This window comes from Gallinula chloropus (assembly GCF_964237585.1).
Source record: "Gallinula chloropus genome assembly, chromosome: 2".
NCBI lineage: Eukaryota > Metazoa > Chordata > Aves > Gruiformes > Rallidae > Gallinula > Gallinula chloropus.
In genome coordinates, this window is record NC_140086.1 from 114,682,849 (window position 1) to 114,709,878 (window position 27,030).

Consider the following 27,030-nt stretch of genomic DNA (forward strand, 5'->3'; position numbering starts at 1 on the left):
AGACAAAGGACTTATGAGAAATGGAGCTTCATTGATATAAATTTGTATTTCATCAGTACAAAGCTAAGAGTTCACTTCTGTATGAAGTATTTTCTGTATGAAGTGTTTTCTGTTTTAAAAAAAGTAATTTTTTTTTTTTTAAGTTATGGTGCACAACAATTAATCCTCAGCAAGTTGGTACCACATCTGTGCACAGCATTTGGTGACTCACATAGTCAGGTAAGGATTTCATTACTGATGCTTGAACAACTGTATTTTAACACAGGAATGAAAGTGAAATAAACGTAGGCATTTACAAAAAGCCCATAGGCTTGCTTGTCTACAACAGATTTACTATTTCCTACCATGAGAAACAATAAACCCGTTTTCTTCTGAATCACTTCACCCATTGGAAGATGAAAATGGAGTTGCAAAGGCAGCAGTGTTGTTGTGTATTGGCCCCTTCAATTTGATTTCAGGGGTTGAGGGTAATCATAACTCAAAAATAGTTGTTTGTTATAGAGCATGTTGAAAGACAAGAAGAGGGGGGAATTGACTGGAAGAATTGCCTCCAGAAGGAACCTCTACATGAGACCTGTATTAGTCTGCCAAATTTGCTAAATATAACATCATCACGTGTAGTAATTTCCTAGATGGAACCCAAATGGCATATGAGCACATGCAAGGACAGTTAATCAGTTAATTAAGCGAAAACATCTGCAGTGAAAATCAAGATGTAGTTCATAATGTTGACGTGAACTTCAGAAAACCTTCAAATGGAAATGGATAAGATCTTTCCTGATTTATCTGAAGTTGGGTCTGAGAAAAAAGATGAGGAGCATAATATGGAAGAAAGCAGCACTGGTAGGAGATGGGAAAATAAACAGGATAGTCTTCTAAATTTATTTTCTGGGTGCAGCAAAGTCCTTGTCATCTTTGTGTAGTGTAGCATTTAGTCTAGAGAAAATCTGTTAAGAATTTGTCTTGTTTGTTGATCATTAGTAAAGATATAGTTTGTATCTTGATAGACCAATTGTGGGTTCAGCTCAAACTGTTACACAGACCAATACTAAAGTCATTCCAGTCATTCTTTATAGAGAATAGTGGCATGTACAAACTTGCATTTTTAGCAGATTTGATTGTGTTGACTGTGGCTTAAAATTTTTAAACAGGCAGTCTGCCTCCTTGCTTTTATTGTTCTTTACTTTCCCCCTGTCTTGTATTACTCCCTTGCTTGTGCTTATGTGGTGCCATGTAATTCCTGTTGAAGGAAGTAAAGAAAACGCTCATCACTCTGGCCCATTCTTGTGGGCAGTCAGGTCCTTAGTCTCCAAAAGGACCTCGCTGCATGTAGAAACAGGTGAAAACAAGATGAAGTGTCAAGACAGAGTGCAGGGACTAACTTTTGGAAGTATGGCCTACTGTGAAAGAGCCTTGAAGAAAGCACCTTTTTTTTTCCACAAATACTGTTCTTATGTCAATCCCAGAAATTCCCTCTAGAGCTGCTATTTCTGGGATTTTTCATTCACCATCTGGAGATGTTCCAACTTGGAACAAACACCAACTTGAAATAACAGTTGTATTTCCTTTCCATCCTCACTATTTCAACTGTTTCATGAAATGAGTTGGCATGGAAGTCAATAGGAACGGAAAGATTAGTGGGTTGCCAGCAAATATTGTTTTGGTTTCTGTAACCTTGAAGTTAACAGTTTAAACTGTGCTCACAGGTGAGAGATGCTGCTATAGTAGCCATTGTAGAGGTTTACAGACATGTGGGAGAGAAAGTACGACTAGATCTTACCAAGAGAGGAATTCCTCCTGGAAGGTGAGTTACCAGTTTTGATTTTATAATCCATTCTGTGTTACTGATCTTTATCAGAACTTTAAACTCCTTAAAAACGTTGGTTTTAAATTTTTACAAAGCTTATTTTATCTTCTAGTTAACTTTACATCTATTGTGATGTTCCTAGTGTTGCTGACTGTTCTTTTGCTGTTGTCTTTTCTGCTTGGACGAGGCATACAGGTGCATGGTGGAAAGCAGCTTTATGTTCACAAGTTAAAATCCCTTGACTTGAAGGGAAGCTGAGAGCTGAACAGAAGTAGAAAAAAGTTTTATAATTAAGCAAATATGTACTGAGTGCAATAGGGAAATAATTAGAAAATATTTAAATATATAAATCTTGTTCTGTGTTTTAAAGTTGTTCTTCAGCCTCAGTGTATAAGAGTCTCAGCTGAAACAAATAGATACTCTTCATGTGTGTGCGAAGAGAACAAATGCATGTGTCCATGTGTGAGTGTGCAGTGAATGTATGACAAATGAGCAAGCTACTACTTTCTTAAAATCAGTTATAATGGAAAAATTGTCCTCCCTTGCTTCTTGATCATTACATCAGACCAATCATTTCCACCCTAGGTGTTTGCTGGTGGGCTACAGTTAAATGAGAGGTGTTTCCGAAAAGCTACTTCCCGATTTGAAGTTGCAATTTTGTTCAGTGAGAGAGAGAGAGAAGTGTTCAGGAGTGTTCACTGGTCTAACTGTTACACGTGCCATCACAGCATACTGGATGTTTCCTGCAAAACATACAAGGAAGTTTTGAAAATGCGTAATTGCTCTTTTTGAAAAACAATTCCCATCTTTAAAGGCTGGTCTGTTGTGTGTAGATTAGTTTATATGAAATAAAAGTAGCCATTGTTTTCTTGCTACCTTGGTAAGCATTTGTTTACTTAAGAAAGCTAGGCAGAACTTGGAATTGTATTTAGAGGGAAAGGCTGTTTATACAATAAAATCTTTCAAATTCCTTATTAAAACAATTTACTGTTTTAAAAATGCATTAACCCCTTATTAACACACCACTTTGAGTCTTGATCTCACATTCAGCTTTATCAAAATGAAGAAGAACCTGCCAGATGGTGTCAAGAGAGAATATCAGGGTGGTGGATACTGTGCCTAGTCAGACTTTTCCAAACAGATATTAGTCCTAGTTTTTAGTGATGGTTTGTAGGATATCAAAATAACACATGAGAATTGTGTTGGATTTACTGTTTCCCATTCCAGACAGGCTTCAGCCTACTTGGACAAAAGCTTATCCTGCCTATGGGAAATGGTACAGGTTCTCTTCTGTCTAATGGCTGTGACAATTTTAGGCTATTAAGGGATTATATGGTTCCCATGGGAGTTGAAGCTGTATTATTACAACAATTCTAAAAATTGAGTTTCATAGCAGATAATTGGAACATATCAGTGAAGATCCTTCTCGCTTGAAGATAGGGTCTTGGACATCTTTTGGGACAGAGAATAATAGCAAAAGAGTGCAGATGAAAGTCTTTGTTTGTACTATCACCATTGGGTTCAGCACTCATCCTGTTCACATTTTCATGCGACACAAACTGAGTAAATCTTGGGATCCAGATAGGATTAAACACCATAGGAGCCTTGTATCCTCAGGGCAGTCAACAGCTTCTAATTTAGTTGCAGAAGGTGCCACATGGTTACTTCTACTCTCTGAATCAGCTGAATACAAAATTCCCCCTGATCTGGAAGGAAGCGTACTTGCACCATTTGTATTTACATAAAGAAGCAAGGCTCTACTCTCGGTGCATGTTAAACAGGTTGTTGCCACTGAATCTCAACGGGTTTGTGCCTGATAGACAAGGCTGGCATAAAATAATACATGAGCTGAGTCTGTGCTGTGTCCTCTGCAGTAGTTTTCAGGTTGGGATGAAGGGGGGAGTTAAGCATGAGGCTGCTAGGCGCTGTCCCATCCATCGCTGACAGAAAGCAGAGTTTCTCTAGCCCCTTCTTAGTCCTTCACATAAGTGACAAGGTGGCTGACAAAGCTCAGGAAAGACAGATTAGCTCTATGGTAGATCAGACTGTTGTTGCTTCAGAGGCAGACCTAATTTAAGATGTTTCTTGCCCAGTCCCTGTCAGAAGATTTCCCTTCGCTTAGATGCATTAAAATTTTCATGTGGTTATGCAGCAGCTATGATCTGTGGGAAGAAACTTTTGATGTAGAGTATCATCATTGTTTTGAGGAGAATCTGCATTCATATTGGTGTGGCTGGGTAGGTTTTAAGGGTTTTAAGTATTACAGATAATCTGTGGTTCAGACACAGCTGCTTTCAGTTGTTGAGTTCAGCCCTAAAGAACTGCACTGCAGCTCCTTCACTGACGGCGTGACAGCGCGTTAAAAATTATGCTTAAACAGAAATATTCACAGAAAACCCCATTACTTCAGGATTTGGTGCACATGTGATGCAATAAAATCTAGGCATGTTTAGTTTACATAATAAATTACACATTAGAGGTCTGTGTGTTGCTGCCTGAATGCACTCTGCCCTAAAGCACTGAAAATAAGAGCTCGAGTCTGCTGAGAGGAAGGCAGGAAAGTTAATCAAGCATTGTTCTGAGAAATTGTTCGACTTCCTTAAATATGCAAATGGTATATACATGTTGTGTCTATATAAAGCCAAAGGTAGTCAGTAATTTAATTGCAGGAGGCTTGAAAGGTTTTGTACGTTTTGCCTTTGTGGAAAATACAGGATTTTCTAGAGAAGGGCGTTGGACCTGCTGGACTCAAGGTAGTCAATAAAAGATGATGTATCTTACTTTGGTAGGTCAACTCTACTTCCTAGTACTGTACATTTTCTTCAGTGTGTTTTTATTCTTTGCAGAGACTTTTGAGGCTGTTTATAAATAAAATCAGCAAGTTCCTCTTCCTGTTTATTATTTTCCAGCTTCCGTATCTCAGAACAATATTGTGCTTTTTGCCTGAAGCACATTCCCTTTTCAGAAAAATCTGTATCAAGTCACTGGGAATTTGGATGCTGTTTTCCCTTCTGTTAAAGTTGCTGCCAAAGAGGTTTGACTGTCTGAAAATGGATGTTCTATTTCTTGTTCTGTGAGCCAGGAGTAGTGGACAGGTTTTGTTCTCTGTGGGCCAAATTGAATTTGTTACAGTGTGGAATCTGTGGCTGATCTTCCCTGAACGGAAATCGTGTATGTGGCTCTGGGTAGCAGTTGCTTAGTCTAAGTGTTAAAAGCTTTTTAAAATCTTTCAGGAAGTCATCTGGCAAGTTTTCCACTGTTGCTTGAGAGCCATAAATGTATAGAAACAGCTATTTGTTTAGGTCTTTCACAGTATGCCTTTCTGAATACCCCATTTTATGTGGTATGCGCATTCTGCTTATCTGTCTAGTTATAGATGATATAGATGAGGTCCATCTGTGTGTCCAGATGTGGACACATGGCTGTGTGAGATGCCTTTTTTTGAAGGGGATACTAAGGGGAAATAAGTGCAATGCTTCATATGGGCCATTTCCTGCTTTAGACTGGCTTTGGACATGAAGAATAGACTAGTTAGCACTCTTTCTTCTTCATCCTTGTGCTATTGACAGGGGACTGATGCGGTTTTTGCCTCTTCAAGATCCACATTTCCATGTATCCCCCTCAGTCTCTCATGTGAACAGTTTAATTCCATCAAGCATGGTCACAAATAACAGCTTTTCAGTGTAGAAGCATAGTGCATGTTCTTTGCCAGCATCTGTGCTTCCATGTGTGTACATGTCAGTGTTAGAGGGGTATGTATTCCTCTCATTGAATGTAATCACTGCAATATGTTAATCCTTTGATAGACACCTGTCGCCTGCTCTAAGAGAGGGTTTAGGAGGTTACCAGGAAACACCGATTTAAGGTGCTATAACCTCAAATTTGTTCACTGAAACAGCAAGTCATACAGAAGTGGCCTGCTGTACTAAACATGTGTTCTTTCTCATTGGGGATTTTTCCCCACTGCAAGTTGCTGAAGACTTATCTGAGTCTTTTTGGAGGAAGACAACATTACTTCTATTCACTGGTAGCACAGTCGTTCTACTGACTGATGACTTCACTGATTGATTATGCATGTCATATCTAGGCTTGGGCTTGCAGATAAAAGATGAAGTAATCATAGAATCTTAGAATGGTTTGGGTTGTAAGGGACCTTAAAGGTCATCTACTTCTGTACCCCTGCCATGGGCACGGATGCCTTCACTAGATCAGGGCGTCCAAAGCCTCATCCAACCTGGCCTGGAGCACTTCTAGGGATGGGGCTTCCACAACCTCTCTAGACAACCAGTTCCAGTGCCTCACCATCCCCATCGTGAAGAATTCCTTCGTAACGTCTAATCAAAACCTGCCCTCTTTCAGTTTGAGGCCATTGTCCCTTATCCTGTCACTATGCTCCCTAGTGAACAGTCCTTCTCCCACTTTCCCGTGGGACCCCTTTAAGTAATAATGGTGCTCTTCTCAAAGAACGTTCCATGTTGCTGATGACAGTGAAACCAGTCTTCACCCAGCCTTGTTAACTCTGATTCCTTTTGACCAAGCTTGCTTTTGCCAGGAGCGAAACTCCTGTAAACATTCTGAAATTGATGGCGGTTGCAATCATTTTTAGAGACATCAGCCCATACTTCCTTGCTGCCTGTGGCTGTGAGAAGAAATGAGAGAAGATGGTAGCATGAAGAGCTGGATGGGAGGAAAGGGAGGAGGAAACTTCTTGTGAGAGTCATTGCAAAGTAGTAGTTACAGTTCCTGTAAGCTGTAATAGAGAGCAGGTTAGATCTACAGTAGTGCTTAACCATTTTGTCAGCTGTGTTTTACTGGATTTTTTTAATAGTTATGAAAAAAAAAATACTCGAAAGGTGTGCCTCTGGCCCTGAAGACATGCTTTGAAAGCTTTGAGAATGGAAGTATTGTGTTGTTCTCCACCCTGCACCACTGACTGGTCAGCACTGGATGCTACGCAACACATTTTTTAATGTTCATAGTATTTCAGATATTTGAGAGGCAATGTGTTTATTGTGTTAATGTTTTTAAAAGGAAACATTTCATTTTTTTTTCTGTTTAAAATGGTCAGGAAAATGTTATTTGAAAACAAAGTTCAAAAGAACAGGAGACATTTTTTTTTCTTTTGAATTCTCTAAAATATGTTTGCCAAATGGGTAACATCAGCCTAACAGGATATAAAAAATGAAGTGAAATTTTAAGGGAAATGTGTTATTCTCTCTAGTTTTCCCATTCAGTTTCTAGCAGGATAACAATATAAGCTTCTCTCATGTAGTGTTAAGTCCTTGTTGACTAGGTGTTTAGTGTGGAATCCAGCAGTGTTGAGGGGAACTGTCAGTCACTGCTGAAGAGTAGAAGTACTTCCTGTGGTCTGTATGAAACTAATGCATTACCGTGTGTATTGATTCTCGTGTGACCTTTTCACTTTTATACATTTGAAAGTGCATATGCAATGTTAATGGGATTCCACATGTCATTAGTAAATGCTAGTTCCCAAAAAGCATTTAATATCATAAATAGTAGTTTTACTTTTTCGAGTTTAAGTGCAGAAATCCCCACAGTTGGATATAAATCATCTTTGTTTTATAAATAGACCTTTTAATGAAAAGATGGAGGTTTAATATGAAAGCAGTGTAGGCTGACACTTGTGAATAGCTGCCGTTTCACACGTTTTGCTGTGGCTGTGATGGTTGTAAATATGCTGGTGACACAAAAAGGAGGAGGATGATAGGTTCCAGAGGGAAGACTGACAAGTATGTTAGGGAAAGATTATAGAAAACTACTACTGAGCTACATATAGCAGTTCTGAAATAGGTTGAGATTGTGGAATAACTGCTGGCCTGTGTTATGGGACTTACGTGATTAAGGGTTTGGGGTGTTTTAAAAAAAAATTGTTTCTTCAGAAGTTTGCAGTAGGGATGTCCTTTTTTTGGAATTCTCAGCTAAATTCGGGTAGTTTGTGTGATAGGCCTGTTAAGTGTGGGACAAATTTGCTCTGTAGCAGATTGCTTTGAAGTATTTGGAAAGTATAAATAACGCATTGTGAGAGTCTAACACGTTACCAAGTGTGGGGAAAGGCTTGGGCTTTTTATGCTGCTGTCTGGCTGCGTGTCGTGGTTTTTATCATGTTCTTGGTTACTAGAGAAATGAGGCACTGGTGAATGAAAGGGGCACACAGTGTGTCAGAGAAGGTAGACTGCAAGGTGAGGGTGCACAGACTCTCTGCAGGGGTCACTCAGTAAGAGTGGTGTGTGGGGAAGGACATGGCAGAGTTCAATCTTTGTGTGTCCTTGACTTGGCCTCTTTACATACTGTCAGAATTCTCTGTACCCAAACACTGTTCTTGCCCACCTTTCTTGTTTTAGCTTTAAGTAGTTTGTGAGTTGTGAACACAGCCTTTTGGGGTCTGCTCTTTTGGCAAATTTGGAATTGGGTAGTACAGTCTCTAGTACTGGTAATGCAACTGAACTGTACCTGCTCGGAGACTTGTGGGCTACTGTGAGGTTTGTAGTTCATAGCTCTCTGCATCTAAGGTCAGGATTCAGTCCTCCCAGTCTTGTAACTAAAATTTCACATGCATGTTAGATGTTCCCACATTATGAGTAGCCTAAAATGCAGAAAAGACTTCGGTGAAATGCAAGAAAATGTTCTCACTTGTTTGCAAGTGAACAGTGTGTTATTTATGTCAGTACAAACCCATTGCTAGCCTCTTGCTTGTGTTTTTGGTGTGAGATACTTCCACAGATTGCATTGAGTTTTGGGCAAGAATGGCTGCTTTGACAACGTTCTTTCCAGAGCAGAATTTCTACCTTTTGAGACTAGATTGCAAATCTGGAGTTTTTTTAGATTAGGCTTTTTTTTTTTTATTGCTATATGCATGTAGCTAAGCACTTGCAGAGTGTTTTCTGCCATGAGGGTTTAAATTAGTGGGATGTGTGGTGATCTGTAGCTGAAGTGTTACGTGTGCCTGAAGTTTAGAGAGAAGTGGTTTATATTTTACCCAATAGAAGGGCTGACTGGTACAGAAGTGTTTTCAAAACAAAACTGAGGAAATCTTGAGGACCAAAATTTTGAGTAGAATCACTAATTATCTCAGAACAAATTAAAATAGTAATCCCTATTTTTTTCCCCACATGAACATTTCATAGTTCAAATTGTTGCCTTTTAGCGTTGTGTATAAATAGGGTCATCTGAAACCAATATATACTATTACTGAACTGGAGCTTCAGAATTTTAGTTATTTTAAACCATGTGATACAGATGTTCAGTTTTGTTCCTTGCTAAATTGACTTAGTTCTCTCTGCATTTGTATGAGGATGCTCAACTAACAAGGGGAGCCCTCTAGGAGCTGTTTTTAGAGACTCTTTATATGTAGTAATAAACATGCATTTCTGTGATTTCTGTTTTTACTAGTAACTGGGGGAGTTTCAGATGTAAAATTGTTTTTGTTGTTTTTCTCTGCAGGTTGCAAACAATCTTTGCAAGATTTGATGAAGTAAAAAATTCTGGAAATATGATTTTAAGTAGTGTCAGTGGTGAGTATGAAAAATCATATATTTATAATCACTTCAGATTAATACAAAATAGTTAAATGCTAGTATTATCAATTTGAGATAACTAGAAACATATGTAAATATTAAGAAAATGAGACAGTGAAACAAACATACTGGGTTACTGAAAGAATTTTCAGTGTACAATGGGAAAAGGTGTTAGAACTGCTTGGAAAAAAGCAGTGAATCCTTAACAAGTTACATGTGTGCTTGCTCAGTAGAGGATACAAGAATCTGCAGAGTGAAGTTTTCACACACTGGGGAAAAACTCTAATGAACCTTTCTTTGTCCTGTGGTATATCTATAAAAGAAAATGGTAATGTAGTGATGAATGCATTTGATTTCTTCTCAGTTGAAATGATGAATAATAATTCTAATACATGGACTTTTAAATCACAGAAGTGGGTGATTGCAGCATTCAGACACTTAAATATTGAAGTTAAGACTTTGCTGGGTTTAAGCTTTTTATTGTTGGTAGATTTCATGAAAAGACAATCCTTGTTGCTTCCTACTGCATTCTTGATACAGTATTTTGTAGTATAAAAGAGAGAACTCATTATTCTTTCTTTAAACAATAATTTAAGAAAAAAGGTTGCATAACAGCATAACAAGGGAAGTGTTTGGCAGTGGCTTGAATATAGTTGTTTTTGAAAGTTTCATTGTCTGTCTTCTGCAGTAGATCTTGTTTAATAAGCAAAGGTTCTCTGATGTTATTTTTAATTTCAGAGCAGCTACCTTCACTGAAAAGCAGGCTCTGCTAAATCTAAAAAGTGCAACTGTGTAAGAGTAGAAAGATTGAGGGATGCATATGATTTGTAAATGTACTCGAACATACCTTTTCTTCTTAAATATTCTTGCCCTTTACTGGTTAGTGTGGAAACAGGACAGACTATCACTTCCAAGGAATGTGTTTTTACAACCTTTTCTTGGATGTAGTGAGAGTTTCCTTGCTGCATTCTGCTTAGCAATACAAAACTGCTGCTATTCTTGAACACTTAAAGAATGTACAAATAGATTTGTAAGGGTTAAAATAAAAGGAACCAAAAGAAAGCATACTAAGGGGGGCAGGGGAATGTTTTACATAAATGTTATGTTAGGTTGTAAATTTGGTCATTGTGGAAGGGTAAATCACTGTGTATTTAAAGCTAATACTGCTGCATAGGTTTGAGAGGTTCAGAGATGAATTTTATTTGGGGTTTTTTCCTGTGCTAATTCCCATGAGAATGGGGAAAGCTACATGAGGGAATATAAATGCATTGAAATAATTTAAATATATATTAAAATCCAAGTACAGCATTGGTGGACTACTTTACATAGCACTTCTGGGTGCTTTTCTCTCTATTTGAAGACAGTCGATTATTTTTCTTTAAGCCATTTTTACTTCGTCTGTAAAGTGTGGATACTAATGCTGATCTACAGCAGTGTAGACCATTTATTTTGTCTTGCAAGTGGCAATTTCCCTGTAAAAGTTAGTATGATTCTGTTTTGCTACTATAGGAGAAGAATACCTCTAATACACTGGTTTCAGTACTTTTCCTTGAACCTATTTTATCTGTTGCATCCATCTAGACAATGTGTTTATGTTAGTGAAAGGATGTTCTTCCATTGTTAGCATTTTATCTTGGGTTTATCCTTCATTATTCTCTGAAAACAATTTTTGTTTACTGCCTGCATGTGTAGATCGAAAGTTACTGTTGAATTCTTGTAGCCTTGTTACCACCTTCTCTTTTCAGGAGCTTCATCAAACACCTCTGGATAAAGGGCAGATTTTAATGTCTAAATACACCTGTTAGAGTGTTGAGGATCTAAATTTAAAAAAAAACTTTTTAATGTGCTCTAAGTATTTTGGGGCAGGTTTTGGGATCGTAGAGTGGAATAGGGTTTTGTTTCAAAGAGGGGAGGGAGAGGGCAAAGAACTGTTCAGTAGGCTTTCATGTGATTAGACTACTGCAGCTCTGTAGCAGACCTTTTTACCAGCAAAAGGGAATGGCTTTTTGCCAGATGGAGTTACTTTCCCAAATAAGTTAGCTGCACTGGTGTGGATTCTCTTCAGTGTGTGATGGTTAGGAAAGAGCTTCCTAATACAACTGTGGAAGATGTCAGCTTCTTCGTAGGCCTGAGCAGTGCTGCTCTGGTAGTCAATCTTTGTTGTGTTGACCTAGTTTCTGAGAACCCAGGGATGTGGTTTAGGTTTCTTGTATCAAATAATGTCAGTTGTTCAGTCTCTTTATTCAGCGCGTACTAAGGAGGAAGAAAGAAAAAGGACTGAAAACCTCTAAAGTTGCAGCTTTAAACAATCTGAGTACAAGTATAATTTCTTCAGTACTTCAGTAATCATAACAAATATATATTTTTAAAAAATGTTTGCACTGGCAAACACGTGACAGGTTTTAAAAATGTTGTATTGGCATGCATAGTTATGTGGGAGAAATACAGGGAGAATAGGAAGAGCTACTGTACCTGCAGTCTTAAGGACACTGGTAGGATTAAAACCTCGTTATCCCTGTCACTATGTTAGAGTGGACTTAATGTGAGCAGTACATTAGTCTTGTGTTGCCATCTTTCTTTATCAAATCTGATCCGTGATGAAACTGTAAAGAGAAAAGCAATGAGTTACCACTGGAGACTGGCAGATCCTCTTAGAGGGTAGATGAGGTGCAAAGCATACTGAAACAGGTATGGATGGGGATAATTTGGGCAAGATGTAGCCAGGAGTTCTCAAAACCCAGCAGATGAGAAGGTGCCGTGTCTAGCAAGGGGACTGGGCAGATATCTTTGTGCTTAATGTCATCACACTGCTGCTGACTTGCCTCTCCTACTGACCTTGATTTTTTTTTTTGGTTGTCTTTTAAAATTACTTTCCTCCCTTTGCCCTCAGATGTGGATAGTAAAACCAGACATCATTTCTTCAGTGTGAATTATGTGAATGGATTAGCAGCTATAAAAACTTTGGGGTTTGTTTACATTTATAATGATGTTGCATAATTAAGAGAATCATATTAATGTGTTTGCCTGATAAGCAAAAGCTTACATGTGCTGCTAGTTTTGCCCTTTAACTCCATGAGAAATAGGTGTATCCCTGTAAACTGGGGAAGGCTCTTTAAGGCACCTCCCCACTTTCCAGCAAATGAATGTTCATTTCTATGGAAACAGAGCTGGCAGCCAATCTCAGAGCTGCAAGAGCACTTGTTTCTGCTGCCTGAGATTTGTAAATACTGTTTTCTCAAAGAGAATTTAAACAGACTCCTATATCGGGTAGTAGTGTAAATTTTGAGAAGGGCAATTAAAAGTAGGGAAAATAATAATATCAAGCTCTCTACTTTGCTTCTTTCAACAGACAGAATGATTTGAGCTGAATGTAAATTGTACATCTCTACTCAAGCCATCCCATTTTAATGGTATGCCTCATAGTGTTAGCTTTACAGAAGTAAAACGTGACAGGTAGTAGGATACAGGCACGTTACTACCATGGCTGTGGGGGAGCGGTGTTATGGGTGATAAAGGTGCTGTCAAGGTATACTGTCTCCTTAAAAAAAAACACCCCAAACCAACCCCAAATAAAAATCCATAGTGCAAGTATGCTTCTGGTTTTCCACATTTACGCTTTTGTTTTTTATTTCCTTTTGCTGTTTTCTATTTGGAAATGCAGTTACTATGGAGACAGTGACGACATGCTCTGACCCAGCTCACCAGTGTGGCACAGCCTGACTCTGTGTAGTTTGGGAAATATGGAAGCTGGTGATGGCCACCATGATGATTTTGTACAGGTCTTTCTTGCCAAGGCTCTTGCTTGCTCAACGCAAGCGGTTGCAATTTATCCTCATTACTTTAAACTTCAGCTGCTGTTCTTGCTGGCTTGTAATTTCCAATGGGAAAATTTAGTGACCAGTGGAGCGTGTGGGCCTGTTGAAGCCTGTTGGGCAGTGAAGGGCCTCAGCAGGCTGATGCTCCCACAGGCTTCTAAGGAACTTACAGGGGGCTCTAGCCCCTGCAGACGTGTGGGTTAGGGCTGCGTGTCCGTGTCTGGCTGCGCCTTCAACTTTTCCTCAGGCAAGAGGAAATACATCGGAACTGCTTTGTACAGATCGCTTTGTGGGGCTGCGCTCTTTCTGCCGTCGGTGCGTCACTTTAAGCATCGATTTTAGGGGAATAAAATGGAAGCAGAAGCTCAGGTTTCGGGGGCTTTCACTGTGGTAATAACCCCCCCCCCCCCCTCCGCAGGACGTTCTCCGGCGGCTGCGGCGCGCAGGCTTTAGGAACGCTGTTTCTCCGGGACGTTTTGGGGGGCTTTCCCGAATGCTCCCGCCCTGCAGCATCTTCCTTCCAGGAGCTGCCACCTGCTTCCCCGGCCTTCGTGTTCACCTGCCGTGTGCTCGGCTTCCCCTCGCGGCGTGCCCACCCCGACCCGGCAGCCGCGCGGGAAGCAGGCAGCCCCTCCGGGGGGTGTGGGCCTGCGCTTCCCCACAGGGCAGGGCCGCTGCCCGGCGGCGGCGGGGCGGAAGGGCCGGGTAGCGGGGGGTGGGAGGGAGGGAGCGGGAGTGGGGGGGAACCCCGCGGCCACGTGACCGCCGTGGCAGGGGTTGGGGGGGAGGAGCGCAGTAAAAGTCCCCGGTGGGACGGGGACGGGCCAAGCGCGGTGGCGATAGGCGCGACGGGGGGGTTCCCGCGCGAGGCGGGACTGCTATTTTGAAGAGGGGCGGCGGCGGCGGCAGTGGCTGTTGCGGCAGGGAGCCGGCACCCGCCGCGCCTGCCCTCCCGCGGCACCGCCGCGGCATGATGGCTGTGGGGGACGGTGAGTCCGCGCCTCTGGGCACCGGCGTTGCCCCGTCCTGTGGCGGGGGTGGTAGGAGGGGGTCCGTTGGGGGAGGTGGGTGTGATGTGGGGTGAGGGGGCGGGAGTTGTTTGCAGCCCGGTGGAGGCGTGGGGGGCTGCCCGGGGAGCGCAGCCTCATCTGCGGCCAGGCGCACGGGTCAGGGCGCTGGGTGTCCGCAGGGGCCCGCCGGCGACGAGCGATGCGCTCCGCCAAGGGGGCAGGCGGGCCGCCGGGCTCCGCTCCTCTTCCGCCTCCCAAAGGCAAGGTTTGGCTGTGTTAAGTGTGTTGAGCCTCCGGGTACGTCAGGCTGACATCTTACCCTGGTGCAGTTCCTTTCCGCCGGAGCCCATTGCTCACGGCTGGGATGTCCCTCGGGCACCGAGCGCAGCCGCTCCGGCCCTTCGGTAAATTCAGCTGTGCGCGCATCTCCGGGTTGGCCCGGGACCTGGATTATTTACCCTGCAGGCGGGTTCAGCTCTGCGTTTCTGTGTTGGCGTTCTGTTCGCCCCCCCTCCTCGTCCCGGCGCTGCTGGTGTTATCCACCCAGCTCCGCCACATAAGCCTGAAATGACTACACCGCTCTGTAAACAAGAGTCTCTTAAACCCGCGCTGCTTTGTGAGGAGATTCATAGGCTTTTCGGCGGGGCCAGGGAAGAACCGCCTTGCTTTTAGGGCGAGGAGCAGATATTTAATAAAGACGTGGGCTTCTACTACGTTTCCTTCGCTGCACAGTGTGTTGTTACACAAACCGGCAGAAAGTAGGTCAGTAAAGCAGTACAGGCTGTGTTGTTGTGTTCTGATTAAAAATTGGACACGTTTCCATCTTCTACCGCTTCTCTTTGTCTTGTGTGACAGCTGGGTGCTTTGATCTTAACTCGAAAACTTCCTATAGACGCATTTTTATTTTCGGGGGAACTTGAGAGGCGTTCATTGAACTGGCAGCAAGTTTAGGGATGGAATAGGAGGGCTCTGCTTTTACAAACGGTTACACGTACAGTTTTAAATAAATTAAGAAAGCCGGTCATACAAAGATCGCCTATGTGAATCTTGTATCTGAATTTAGTAAAATATTACCAGGAAGAGTCCTGAGAGAGACCCTTTTTAAAGGTGTCTTGAAATGTGTGGTTTTCCTCTCAGTTTTTTTGATACGTTAGAGGTTGGAAGAGAGAATCAGCGTGACCAGAGCAGTGGAAATTAAGCCTGGACTGTATAGTTTTAAAAAAAATTGGGCAGCCCTCTGGTTGGGGTTTTGTTTGTCATCCAGAAGATGCAAGGGAAGTCGTGGTCTTTGTAGAAGTGAACGGGTATTAAGCTCGCTCCCTCTTGTCGAGATTTATTTTTTCTCTAGGAATGTTTTTCTTGGTCTTTTGTTTCCTTCCTGTGAGGCAAGGCAGCTCTCCGTGGCGTAAACACGGACTGCGGTAACTTGCAGATTAAGGATGCAAGTTGTAGCGCGTTTAGAAGTAACTGTATTCCCTAGGCAAAGCCATAGGATTTTTGCGGTTCTGTAATGGTCGAGGCTTCTGAAGCAAGGGTGGCTGTGAAGCTCTCTTCTGTATAATTTAATTCGTCATTAACAAAGGCACTAAGAACAAAGTACTGTTCAGGCAGTCAGCTGACGTTCTGTGTAGGAGCTTTGAGCAGTAATGCCAGATACAATTAACAGTGTGTAGGATGATTATGTAGCTGTTGGTCTCTTAAAACTACTGCTTACCACATTTACAAGGAATTTAGTCTTCTGACATTGTGTTATGAAACTGCTAGGGAAAACAAAACCTTAGTTACTCTTAAGAAAGCTTGATCTTTTTTTCCCCTGAATTTAAATATAGGCTTTGCCATGGGCTTTTGTTTTGCAAATATCCTGTATATCCTCCTAATCTATTAAGCGTGGAAGAAACAGCCCGGTTTAAGGCCAGTGGTTCTGTAGCCTTTAAGAAATGACTTTTCTTGACAAAATGCCACTTCATTGTGGCCAGGACATTTGTGAGACTGATGTTCTGGAAGGTGGTGTCCAAATACTTCAGAGAACAGAACTTTATTTTATTTAGTTCCCGCACTTCATCAGCCCAGATGTGTTACAGAATGCCACGGAATGTGCTTGGAAATGCTATACAGAGCTGGTAATTTCAACGTTTTACCTTGAATACAAGTCACTGGTTTAGTGTAACCTTTTGAAATTTGTGGGGGGGGTGTGTGTGTGGGGGGAGTGTTTCTTGAGCACAAGCAGAAATGTAAATAAAATGTGGTGCTTAACTGTTGAGTCTTAATCTGATTTCTCAAGTGAAGATTAAAGGGAAGAGCCAGATTTTCTGTTTGCCCCTGTGTTAACTGTCTCAAGCTCTCCAGTCTTTTTTTTTTTTTTTTTTTTTTGAAAGGACAGGGAGGGGGAAAAAAATAGCACTGTGTTTGTGGCCCAGCAACCATTTGGACTGTTACTTCTGCTGTGCTGAACTGAATGAGTGCCAATGGGAAGGCATGCACTGCCTCAGTCTTGAAGGCATTTCACGTACTTAGGTGAATGTTGGTCTGTGTTTGACGTGTGAGTTGTGTCCTGAGGCCACTGAGGGGAAAAAAACCAACCCACCAGTCAGGAACTGTTCCTTGCTCTGGATTTCTTGTTCCTTGGAGAGGATAATGCATTTCTGCCCTTATCCGCTGATAACCAGATTAGGGTGTTTAGGAGGCTGCTAACGGAGTCGCAGTGTGGCACTTTGTGGTGTGTGTTTTTTGGGGGTTGTAATTCAGGGGCTTCTGTCGGTGCCTCCTCACCCTGCTGTCAGTCTGTGCTATGCTACGTAGCTATTTCATAGGTTAGGGACTGTCTTGCTCCCATTGGGTAAGGTAATTGGAGTAAGGACAAGATTACCTGTCTGAAACCATGAGGGACCATGAAGTGGAGAACAGACATAAGTTTTTCTTATGTACTAAACATATTGCAGTACCAGACATAAGGTATTTGAGGGATATCTAAAAGCATATAATCAGCTTTGTGAGAGAACGTATTTGGTGCACACGTCTGTTGTGCTGTTATAAACTGTGCTATTTTGAAGCATGTGATGAATGAGATAAATCTGCTTCTTTATTAGTTGATTTTTATTTAAATGGCTTACAGTGTAATGATGTTTCATGACTTCAAGCACTTGTCATATTACAGATGATAAAGCATATATAACTAGCTTATGAGTAGGAATTATCCTCATATCTTACTACATATGCATATCAAATTGCGGGTTTTGTCTTTTTTCAAAATACTTCATTAATGTATGCATGGTCCTAGAGCACAAGAACAATTATCTTCTATTCCCTGATGTTCTTCTGAGTAGAAGGCTGTCTTGCTAAGTCTTTAATCTGATTAGCAGTTTCTGTTAAGTGTGGGTGCTGTACAGCTTTAATATTTTACTTTTGACTGAAAAAAGGACTGGACCTGTTAAAGGTGCAGAGGTACCCTAGGTATCACTATATACCTTGTGATCTATGAGCCATTAGCTTAATTTAAAAAAATATATTACTGTAGTGCATATGCATTTCTGATGTCTGTTTCTGTTTTTCCCTTCCTCTTGTAGGAGGGGAGGAGGCTTTTCAAACCAGCAGGGTCCTGTGAATGATGGTAATAAAGCAATTACTACACTGGACTAGAAATTTGGCAGGATGTAACTGGTGCTTTGTACCATTGAGATGGTTCCTGGAACAGAAGTTATAGATAGTAGCAGAAGTTTCTTTTGGGGAATAGAAATGCATTGCTTGTTCCCTTTTCGTTCTTCTTTGGGCCTATTTGGTTTTTTGGGAGGTTTTTTACTTGCTGGCTGGGCCTGCACTGGCTCCCTTCTCTGTAATTCCTCCTCACCACTCCTCTTGTTAGCAGTTGGTGGGCACGTTGGTTTGGAAAATGGTTTTACTTGCTCACTGTGCCGGAGAGAGGAAGGTCAGATCCACTGAGTTGGAATTCGATTGCTGTTCTGAATCAAACCAGTGCAAAGCTTCTTTTCAGGGTAAGGTCATGTGCTGCCAGTGATTAACATAGGTTCTGAGTAGTGTTTTGTCTGTAAAGCACATGTACTGTTGCTAATAGCAGTAAAAGAACAGCACAGTAAAACAACTGGTGGGGAGAGGGAGGGAATGTGTAAACAAAGCAAGGGCTATATGAAAAGACACAGTTTCTACTTAAAGAAAGGGAGAATACAGCAAGGCTCAACACGGTTGTCCATATTAAAGAAGTTCAAGGAGGAAGTATGCAAATTGGACCATTTCTTAAAAAATAAAGCTGCAAGCATATGACAAACACCACAGGTTTTTTTTTCTCCAATCCAGTATGGATTCTAGAGTGGTAACTGCACTTCATTTGATCATTTTGATTCATTTTTTTTTTTAAATGTTCCAGCATAACAGCTGCAAGTATGTTTTGTCTTCCTGTTTCTAAATGACACCTTAAAGTGTCAAGGAATTTTTGGTATTCGGTGCTGGGGAACTTGGGGGTGGTTATTGTTGTTTCTATTAAAAATGAAACAACACCCCGCTGAAAAGGTTTCCAGATACATTTATCTGGCATTGGAAAGTACTGGTTGCCTTTGGATGCTGGTTCCATTTGCTTTTAAAAGTTGCATAAGGGGCCGGGGGGGGGGGAAATCCGATGGTGTTTCAGTTGATTTGTTTTGAAATACCTTTGATTATTCCAGATTATTTTAATATTATGGGTAGGTTGTTTTTTTTTTTTGTGGGTGGGTTTGTTTTTGTTGGGGTTTTTTTGTTTTTTAAAGGTAAATTTTCCAATAAGCATTAGCATTCCCATCAGCTCAAGGATGAATTTGAAGTCTAGTAAGGACTTTTTTTGGCAGATGTTGCAGGACACTTTCACATGACTAATTGGATATCTGCCTTGCAGGGTTACTTTTCATTTTGGTTATCTGTTAAATATGAGTAGTTGTTCCTTACTGTCATATGTGAATTTTAATAAAGTCTTACTGTATTAAATACTGATGATCAAGTAAGCTATAATTGGATCATTTCAGGTGTCTGAACTGCCTTCAGAAGTGAAGGTTCTGCTGTAGTACTAACCTGAAACAGAAATTCCACTCTGTATATTGCATTTCCGAAAGTACCATAACTTCTTAAAGAACGGTGATTTGGGTTTTTTGCATTCTTTCTTTTCCTAACTCCTTCATCAAAATACACTTTTGTAGCAACTGCAAGAAAGAGCCTTTTGAGAACCATCTCTGCCTGTAGATTCTTACAAGTAACTACAGTTTAAAAATCAAAGCAGTTGTGCAGCCGCATGGAGTATAGGCAATGAGATTTTTGTGGTTACTGGTTTAAAATTTCTTTGGTATAGCTTCACATGTATTTAACTGATGTGAAAATTCTCTTCAACTGAGAAGCACTTAAAAGCCTTCAAGTTAAGCTGGTTGGAGCCTGAGGGAAGTTGAGTAGCAGGGATGCAGATAAGTAGCAACACTTTTAACAGCCTGCAGAAGAAAGTTGCTTTCTTCAAATTAGATATTTTTGCTTTCATCGCATGTCAGGAGCTCCATGGTGTTCCACAGTCGTAAAGAATTAGCACAGGTAGCTTTATATTTGCTAAAATACGCTTCTGTTGTTACGGATTGTTTTGTGTGTTGACCTGGTAGAAGTCCTTTGGTTGATCAACTTATGCAATACGAGGTTTGCTGTTCAACTTAAAGGTCAAGAGCATTTCTGTGTAGGTTGTTTTGGTCTGAAATCTCCCAGCTTTTTGCAAACTATTTACAAACACTGAGAGAAGCAGGCAGTATGTTTTATTTTGGGACTGGATGATCTCACAAAAGCAGATGAGAAGAGGCAGCTACTAAAACTGCCTAGCTATATATACCAGACATATTTGCCATAATTCTTTAATGTCCACTTACAAATACATGAGGTAGGGAACCAGTTGGTCAGTGAGCTCAAAGACTGTTAGCAACCTATTTTATTCTGTGCTGTGGCTTGCATGTTTTCATGTTCAGAGATGAATATTATTTTCTAATTCCTGAACTGCAGGGATTTAAAGTAAATTTAGAAAGCTAAATCTCACTACATCTTATCTGCTGTGTGCTCATATTAGAATTGTAAGTCCTAGAAACAGAAAGTATGTTTTATTTGTGAGTCTGCCTTGGTGGTTTACATTTTCAGCATACAAATTAAGTTTAACATACTTTTTAGCATGGCAGATTTCTTTAATACGAGCGTTTGCTGCTAAAATAATGTCTCTGTTGATAGAAATAAACCTGTCACAGTTGGCCTCTAATAGTAAATCACAGTTTAAGCCCACTGTTTGTAAACCTTATTGATATTACAGGTTATTTATCACATGGCCCTTTTGCTGTCACGTATATGGGGGAATTAACATGGTCCTTAAGTCTGACTCTCTTAGCTTTGCTGTGATGTAATTGATCAAAAAATCAAAGCATTAAACTCTTTAAACGTTTGTCTGAATGACTTAAGCCAGGCATGGTTTCTTCCTCGGTGTATATCAGTTATATGATAGACTTAGCTACTGATACTAACACAATGGTCCTTTTATTTTCTCTTGTTTCTGAACTTGAATATATCAATAATGCTGGTCAAATCAATAAGTTGTGGATAGTGGATTCTAAATATAATGTCTTTTCGTAATACATGCGTTAGTTTTAGAATAGGTTATTGGTTTTATTGAAGAAAACATTAATTCTATCAAGAGTAGATAGTTGATACACAAGCAAAGGAAATTTGTGAAGAAAGAAACAAACTGACTTCTGGAGCATCAGTAATGAAGGTGGCTTCTAATGAAGCCAGGCCTACTGAGGAAGGACTAGCTGTGGAGACTATTGTAAAGGTGAATAGCACTGTGTGTACTTCAGGTATAGATTTGAAGCTGCAGGTTTTTTAGAGGGCAATTTAAGCTACATAGTGAAGTATTAGGTCAAAAATGAGGTGTGAATTCAGGCAGGCTACAACAGTTTAGCAACTGATAAAATAAACACAACTTCTGACACAGATGATCAATCTGTCTCATGGTCCACTACCAGGCACCCAGTAAAAATTCTCTTCAAACCTTTAATTTCTTAAGGGTTTTTTTGTGGGCTTTTTTGTGTGTATGTGTTTTGGTTTGGATTTTAAGTGAACTACCTAATTTAATTTTAATCACTGTCCGGATAGAGAGACTTTCTGTGGGAGTACTCATTAATTTACCAGAGGTCTTGATTGCTTCAGAAGTTACTGCCCCTCTCAGCTTTACTTCTAAGATTTCATTGGAAAGTAAAACACCTGTGCTGACATAGGTATATTTTAATTTGTGCTGAAACAGAGGAGTAGCACTCCCATCAATTTGTGTTACAGCTACTGAGTCAACCTATAGTGCATTTAAATTGTCAGAAAATGTCAGTCACTAATTTCCTCTGCAAATCATGCCTGTGCCCTTCCTATAATTTTTTCCTTCCCCCCACCCAAAACACACATTACTTGTTGACATTTCATAGACTCATAGAATGGTTACAGGTGTAAGTGACCCTCAAGATCATTGAGTCCAACCATTTATCCAGCCCTACTTGGTCCAACACGAGACCATGTCACCAAGTACAACATCTACTCTTCTTTTAAACACCTCCAGAGATAGTGACTCAACCACCTCCCTGAGCAGCCTGTTCCAATATCTAACAACTCTTTCAGTAAAGAACTTTTTCCTAATATCCGACCTAAACTTCCCCTGACACAATTTAAGACTTATTTCCCCTTGTCCTGTCGCTAGTTACCAGGGAGAAGAGACCAACCCCCACCTCATGACGACTACCTCGTAGGTAGTTGTAGAGAGCAATGAGGTCTCCGTTGCTCTAGATGAAACATGGGGTGTAGCGCAGTGTGGCCTAAAGCAATAACGTAGCACAAATATGGAAGTACAGTAACAGTAAGTGTGTACTTATTAAAAATCTTGCTCTTTATTCATGAATCCTATTTTAGGTGTTGACTTGTCATGAACTCTAGAGACCTTGGTTATCTTCCTCTTCCTCTTTACTGATGAAGTTGTGCTTTGGTTACTAGGAGGTTACAGACTACAAGGTGTTGATTCAGGAGGCTATTGAACATGCATGAGAGAAGCTGTAGTTCAAGTGAAATTAATGATTTCTAAAGTACAGTAATACTGGCTGTGTCTCCAGTTTTCACTAAGTTGCTCTGATTAGCAGTTGGGAAATCTGCACATAGTCCTTCATGAAACTATTGAGAGAAATGTCTAACTTATTAGCATCATTAGAATAGGCCTGTGGGAAATGTGGATAATGATTGTGGCAAGTAACATTGCCACTAAGTATGTCTTTTCTGAATGTCTCTGTCAGGTCTAGTCTATTTTTTCCAGTTTTCCCCCTTTTGCCCCATTCATTGATACTGCTGTTGGAAAAAAAAAAAAAAAAAACAAACAAAAACCAAACAAAAAACACATCTGCCTTGGGCTCTTTATAGGCTGTAGCCGATTGATGGACACAGGAGAGCTGTACTCTGGCCCTCTTGAAAAGTTAGGGAATCGCTATCAGAATGTGGTGTTGGATCAACAGCAGACGTTTAAATGACAAACATTTGCCTCATTCCTGTTACTGACCTGGTGCTTGCTGCCTTTTTGATATTTAAAAAAAATACTCTAGGGTGCTGGAACTGCCTCCAAAACTAGCATATGAGGAAATAGTCTTGGCTTCACAGTTGACTACAGGGTGTTTTTTCTTAACCAGGTTGCAGTATTTGGTTACTTTTCTCATTTTTATCGTTTCTTCCCCCGTTAGTGAGATGGCAGTCAACAAGGGAATCTCTTTGGGTAAGAGTTTGAGATTTGCTGACGAGCATCAGAATGTGTTGCACAGAACATGGGAATTATTTGCCAGTACTGAAATAGGTAGGGTTGCCTCCTTCAGGAATGCAAGGAGAAGCAGAGGCGGCATATTGAAGTAAAGTGAGATCTGTCATGTCATGTTATTTCTGTTGATATGTTGTATTCTGAAGAACCATACCCAGCATTGTGGGAAGTAGATGACTGAGAGTTTGTTTCCTTATGGTTCAAGATCCCTCTAACTTCTGTGGCACAGGGAGAATGTCCAGGAATTACATTTCTGTCATGGATCTAAAACATGTAAGGTGCAATTCAGCTGCCCAGTCATAGGTATCTAATGCCACTTGAGATGCTTTGCAGTATCTGCACTAGCCACATGGAGCAAAGAAGTCTGGCCTGAGTCCTGAAAGAGATCTGTGCCCTTCTGGAATGTCAGCTGGCAGTCAGAAAGGATACCGTAGACTGACTCAACTGGTTTTAAATGACTGTGCTTAGGCAAATGAATCCTGTCTTTTGTGTCAGGACAAACAGATTCGGACTGCAGGGAATGCCTGATGTGTAAGGCATAAAGTGCTCACTAAATGATGCTGGGCATTGGCTTGAAGTATGGATTAGAAGGATCAAGTAACCTGATGCATTTGTAGTGCTCGGGGCTTCATTTTCATGCTTGACAGAAATTGTTGTAGGCTGTACCAGTTCATCTGGAATTGAGCTAACGATCCAGTCCCAGATGTTCCAAGTAATTGATGCAGTCTATGTTTGTAAATCACTGAAGGGAGACTGGCAGTTGGTGTCTTGGTAGGCGGTAGGCGCAGGAGGTGGGAGTGACTTGGGAAATGTAAGGAGTTCATCTACTTGTCATTGTTTTGCTTGGGCATGACTTTGCAATCACGTCATTATAAACAGTTTGTAGTGTGGAAGAGGAACTGTAAGCAGTAGTTCAAAAAACATTAGTATCTGTTAGCAGTACTTGAAAAGGAAATTGGTATAGGAGGGGCAAGTTTTTAAAGAAAGTCAAAGTTTAAAAGGGATATTATTAAAGATGCTGTGTTCTTTGATTTGACAGTTGTCAGCCTACTGTTGCAGACTGCAAGTTGGTGTTTGCAACCCTAGCAATGTTAGATATGTAAGATGTCAATATGGGTAGACTATTGAGATTTGCCTTTATGGCCACATTACTGTAGGAGATCCAGGGGTTGGTTGGGGTTTTTTTTTTTGGCCCCTGTGGTGTTACTTGGGGATCTGCTTCAAGATTAATTAACTTCCAATGTCTCATCCCAAGTAGCGTGAGTAGAATATGGAGTTTCTATTTCTACAGCCATGTAGGTGATAGATACTGCAGTTCTTCCATTGCTAACTGTGACTTATACACTGTTAGATATCAAATGTCATGTTGACTCTGTGAATCCTAGGACCAGCTAAGGTAAAGGTTTGAATTGCAGTAACTAAATATATTTTAATCTTATTTAAAAATAAAATATTTTCCCTCAAGATATGAAAAGTTTTGGCATCTCCTTTATCCCTGGTTACATCTGTAATTACCTTTTTTGCTCTGTAACTAAAGAAGTTGTTTAGAAGGTTTCCGTCTTTGGAGTGCTAGAACATTCTTTGAGTACAAAGTTTGATTGTAAATGCTTATCCTTTGATACCTTGTCATACTTTAAAAAACAGATAATACATATTTTCAATCTGGCCCTGGAAACAGTGGTGTAAGACTCAAAGTCCATAACTTTTAGTTACTTTTAGCACAAATTGCATAGTTTGTTTCTTAAGAATTTTAGTGTTTAAACCTTTGTGATAGTTCAGTGTTTTGGTCTGTATTTCTAACTGAACGGCTGTGTCTGGATTTAATCTTAGAGCAACTTCAGTAAACTGCAAGTTTTGAAAGGGGAGGGTAAACTTCGGGGTCTGATATGTCACACAGGTTGGTTTGGTGGTTTTATTTTCCCAGAAACATTCCCCGGTCTCTTCTGAAATGCTTTGCACAGCAGTTCATAGGTACCAGTTCATTTGCTGCACAGTACCTGCAGAACATTCCTCTGCGGTACAGATCGCTTTCCTGTATTAGAAAACTTCTAAAGCATGGAAGTTGAAATCTTGAGGTTTTGGCTTTCTGAATACAAGAGGAGCTTTCTCTTGAGAGAAATTTTCTGTATTAAAGCATCTGGAAGAGAAGTTGTTCCAGAGTGAGAAGATTTGCTGTTCTTCATGAGCTTTTGGCAGTACTGTATTCCAAGCTCTTCTCTGTGGGGTGTGCTTACCTCCAAAACTCTTCTTACCCATTGCGATTTAAAATTAAGATACTGAGTGCAAGCACAGTCGTGTGAGTTTTAACTGAAGTTCAGTGTCTTTGATTAGTGGTGTATTTCATTTAAGATGTTCTGTACATTGCTAGCAATTCAAACAGCTTCTCATTTCCACTTTTAGTAGCTTAGAACTTGGTTGTAAAATGCTGTTTGGGTAGTGCTTTCTCAGCTGTCAGGTGTATTTGCATATGTAAGATCCGAGACACTGAAAGCATTTGGCCTTTAAAATTACCTAGAATGTAAATAACCTACATGTTTGCATCCAGACCGATTTATACTTTTAAGTACCAGTTATCCTCAGGCCTCTATGACTTCTGTCATAGAAACCAATTTTGCCTGTGGACTGCATGGAACTAACATTACAGGCACAGTTTGATACTGAGAGCACAACTGCCAACACCCTCTGTACGCTGGCTGTCAGGAGCTCCAGCCCCGGTCCTGTGGCTAAGCAAAGGCCGCACGGTAAACAAGTTTGTCTCCGCTGGATTGAGCAGCATCACACCTTGATTATACCCTGCGGAGTAACGGTTGTACCTCGCCCTGGGCTTCTGCCTGCCCGAGTGTATGGAAGCGCTGTTGTGATTGATACAAGCAAGCGTATTGTTGGACGTGGGTGAGAGCACATGGGAAGCAGATCCTACCGGAAGCAAATACAATGCTTTTGTTTTGCCAGCTGCTATAAATAAGGACTTCAGGTTTCAGGCCTACACAAATATTGTTAGGCTTCTGTCTGAAAATGGAATGTCCCTAAAGATCAATTGGAGTTAATGTTGTTAATAGAGCTGGAGGGAAATAAAAGCATCAAGGCCCAAAAGGGTGGAGAAAACCTCCGGTTGCTGTAAAAGATGGTACAAAATTTTCTTGTTTGTGTGAATTTAAAGGCAGACAACAAAAAAATCCCATAACAGAAGAAAGTCTCGCTTGTTAATTTTATACGTTTCACAGAAAATCACAGAATGGTTTGGGTTAGAGGGGCCCTCAGATCATCTAGTTCCAACCCCCTGCCAGGGATAGGGACACCCTCTGCTATGGTACTGAGCTGTGATCTTGGAACACTGTTAGTGGCTGTACTTTAGTTTTTAACTTACTTTAACATAAAGAATGAAAAGTCCAGTTAAGAGCACCCAGGTATTAGTGATTAAGATCAGTTTGGTGTTTCTCAAAAATACTCATGTAAAAAAACCCCAAAATTTAAACGCTGTCTCTTATGTGGACTGACTGTATGAAACTATTTCATAGCATGGGTTTTTAATTCAGCATTAACAATGTTTTAAATGTATGAAAAAATATTAAGTAGGCAAAGTAATTTGATGATATTATCAAGTTCATTACTTAATAGATTATTTTATAATTCACACAGCATGCCAATAGCTGGGAGTATTTGGGTTTGCATTTCTCTGAAATTCTATTTCTGCATTTTGGGGTTGAGCAGTAACTTCTGCAATTCTCCATCTTCAGTACTCCATAATGAATAGTTTGGTAAGAATAACATTATTTTACCTGAGGCACTAGTTCCCATAGTACACTGTTGTGTGCTGGTGTTGAGGTTTACTTTGATTAGGATGTTTTGCCTAAATGACTAAAACTCTCCCTTACTATTTTGGAAATTGTGCTGTAAATGACGTTATTTTTTCCAGTGCTCCTTGTGCAGTATTTGCCTATCAATACTGAGTCGTCATGCTGTTGGATAGTGACATGAAAGTCTAGCCTGCTTCATTATCAAACCTAAAAATATATGCAGGAACAAAACCATTTGT

General features: G+C 40.5%; 1 protein-coding gene across 12 annotated transcripts in view; it reads left to right on the plus strand.

Annotated features, from left to right (window-relative positions):
* CLASP2 (cytoplasmic linker associated protein 2) overlaps positions 1-27,030 on the plus strand; it is a gene marked incomplete at its 5' end in the record, with an annotated part of 146,096 nt that overhangs the window by 27,746 nt on the left and 91,320 nt on the right. For all 12 annotated transcript variants that reach the window (XM_084279667.1, XM_084279691.1, XM_084279688.1 and 9 more), the window contains 3 exons: positions 144-219; positions 1,707-1,804; positions 9,269-9,339. In XM_084279667.1, the coding sequence (XP_084135793.1) occupies positions 144-219; positions 1,707-1,804; positions 9,269-9,339 (245 nt within the window). The remainder of the gene's footprint in view (positions 1-143; positions 220-1,706; positions 1,805-9,268; positions 9,340-27,030) is intronic.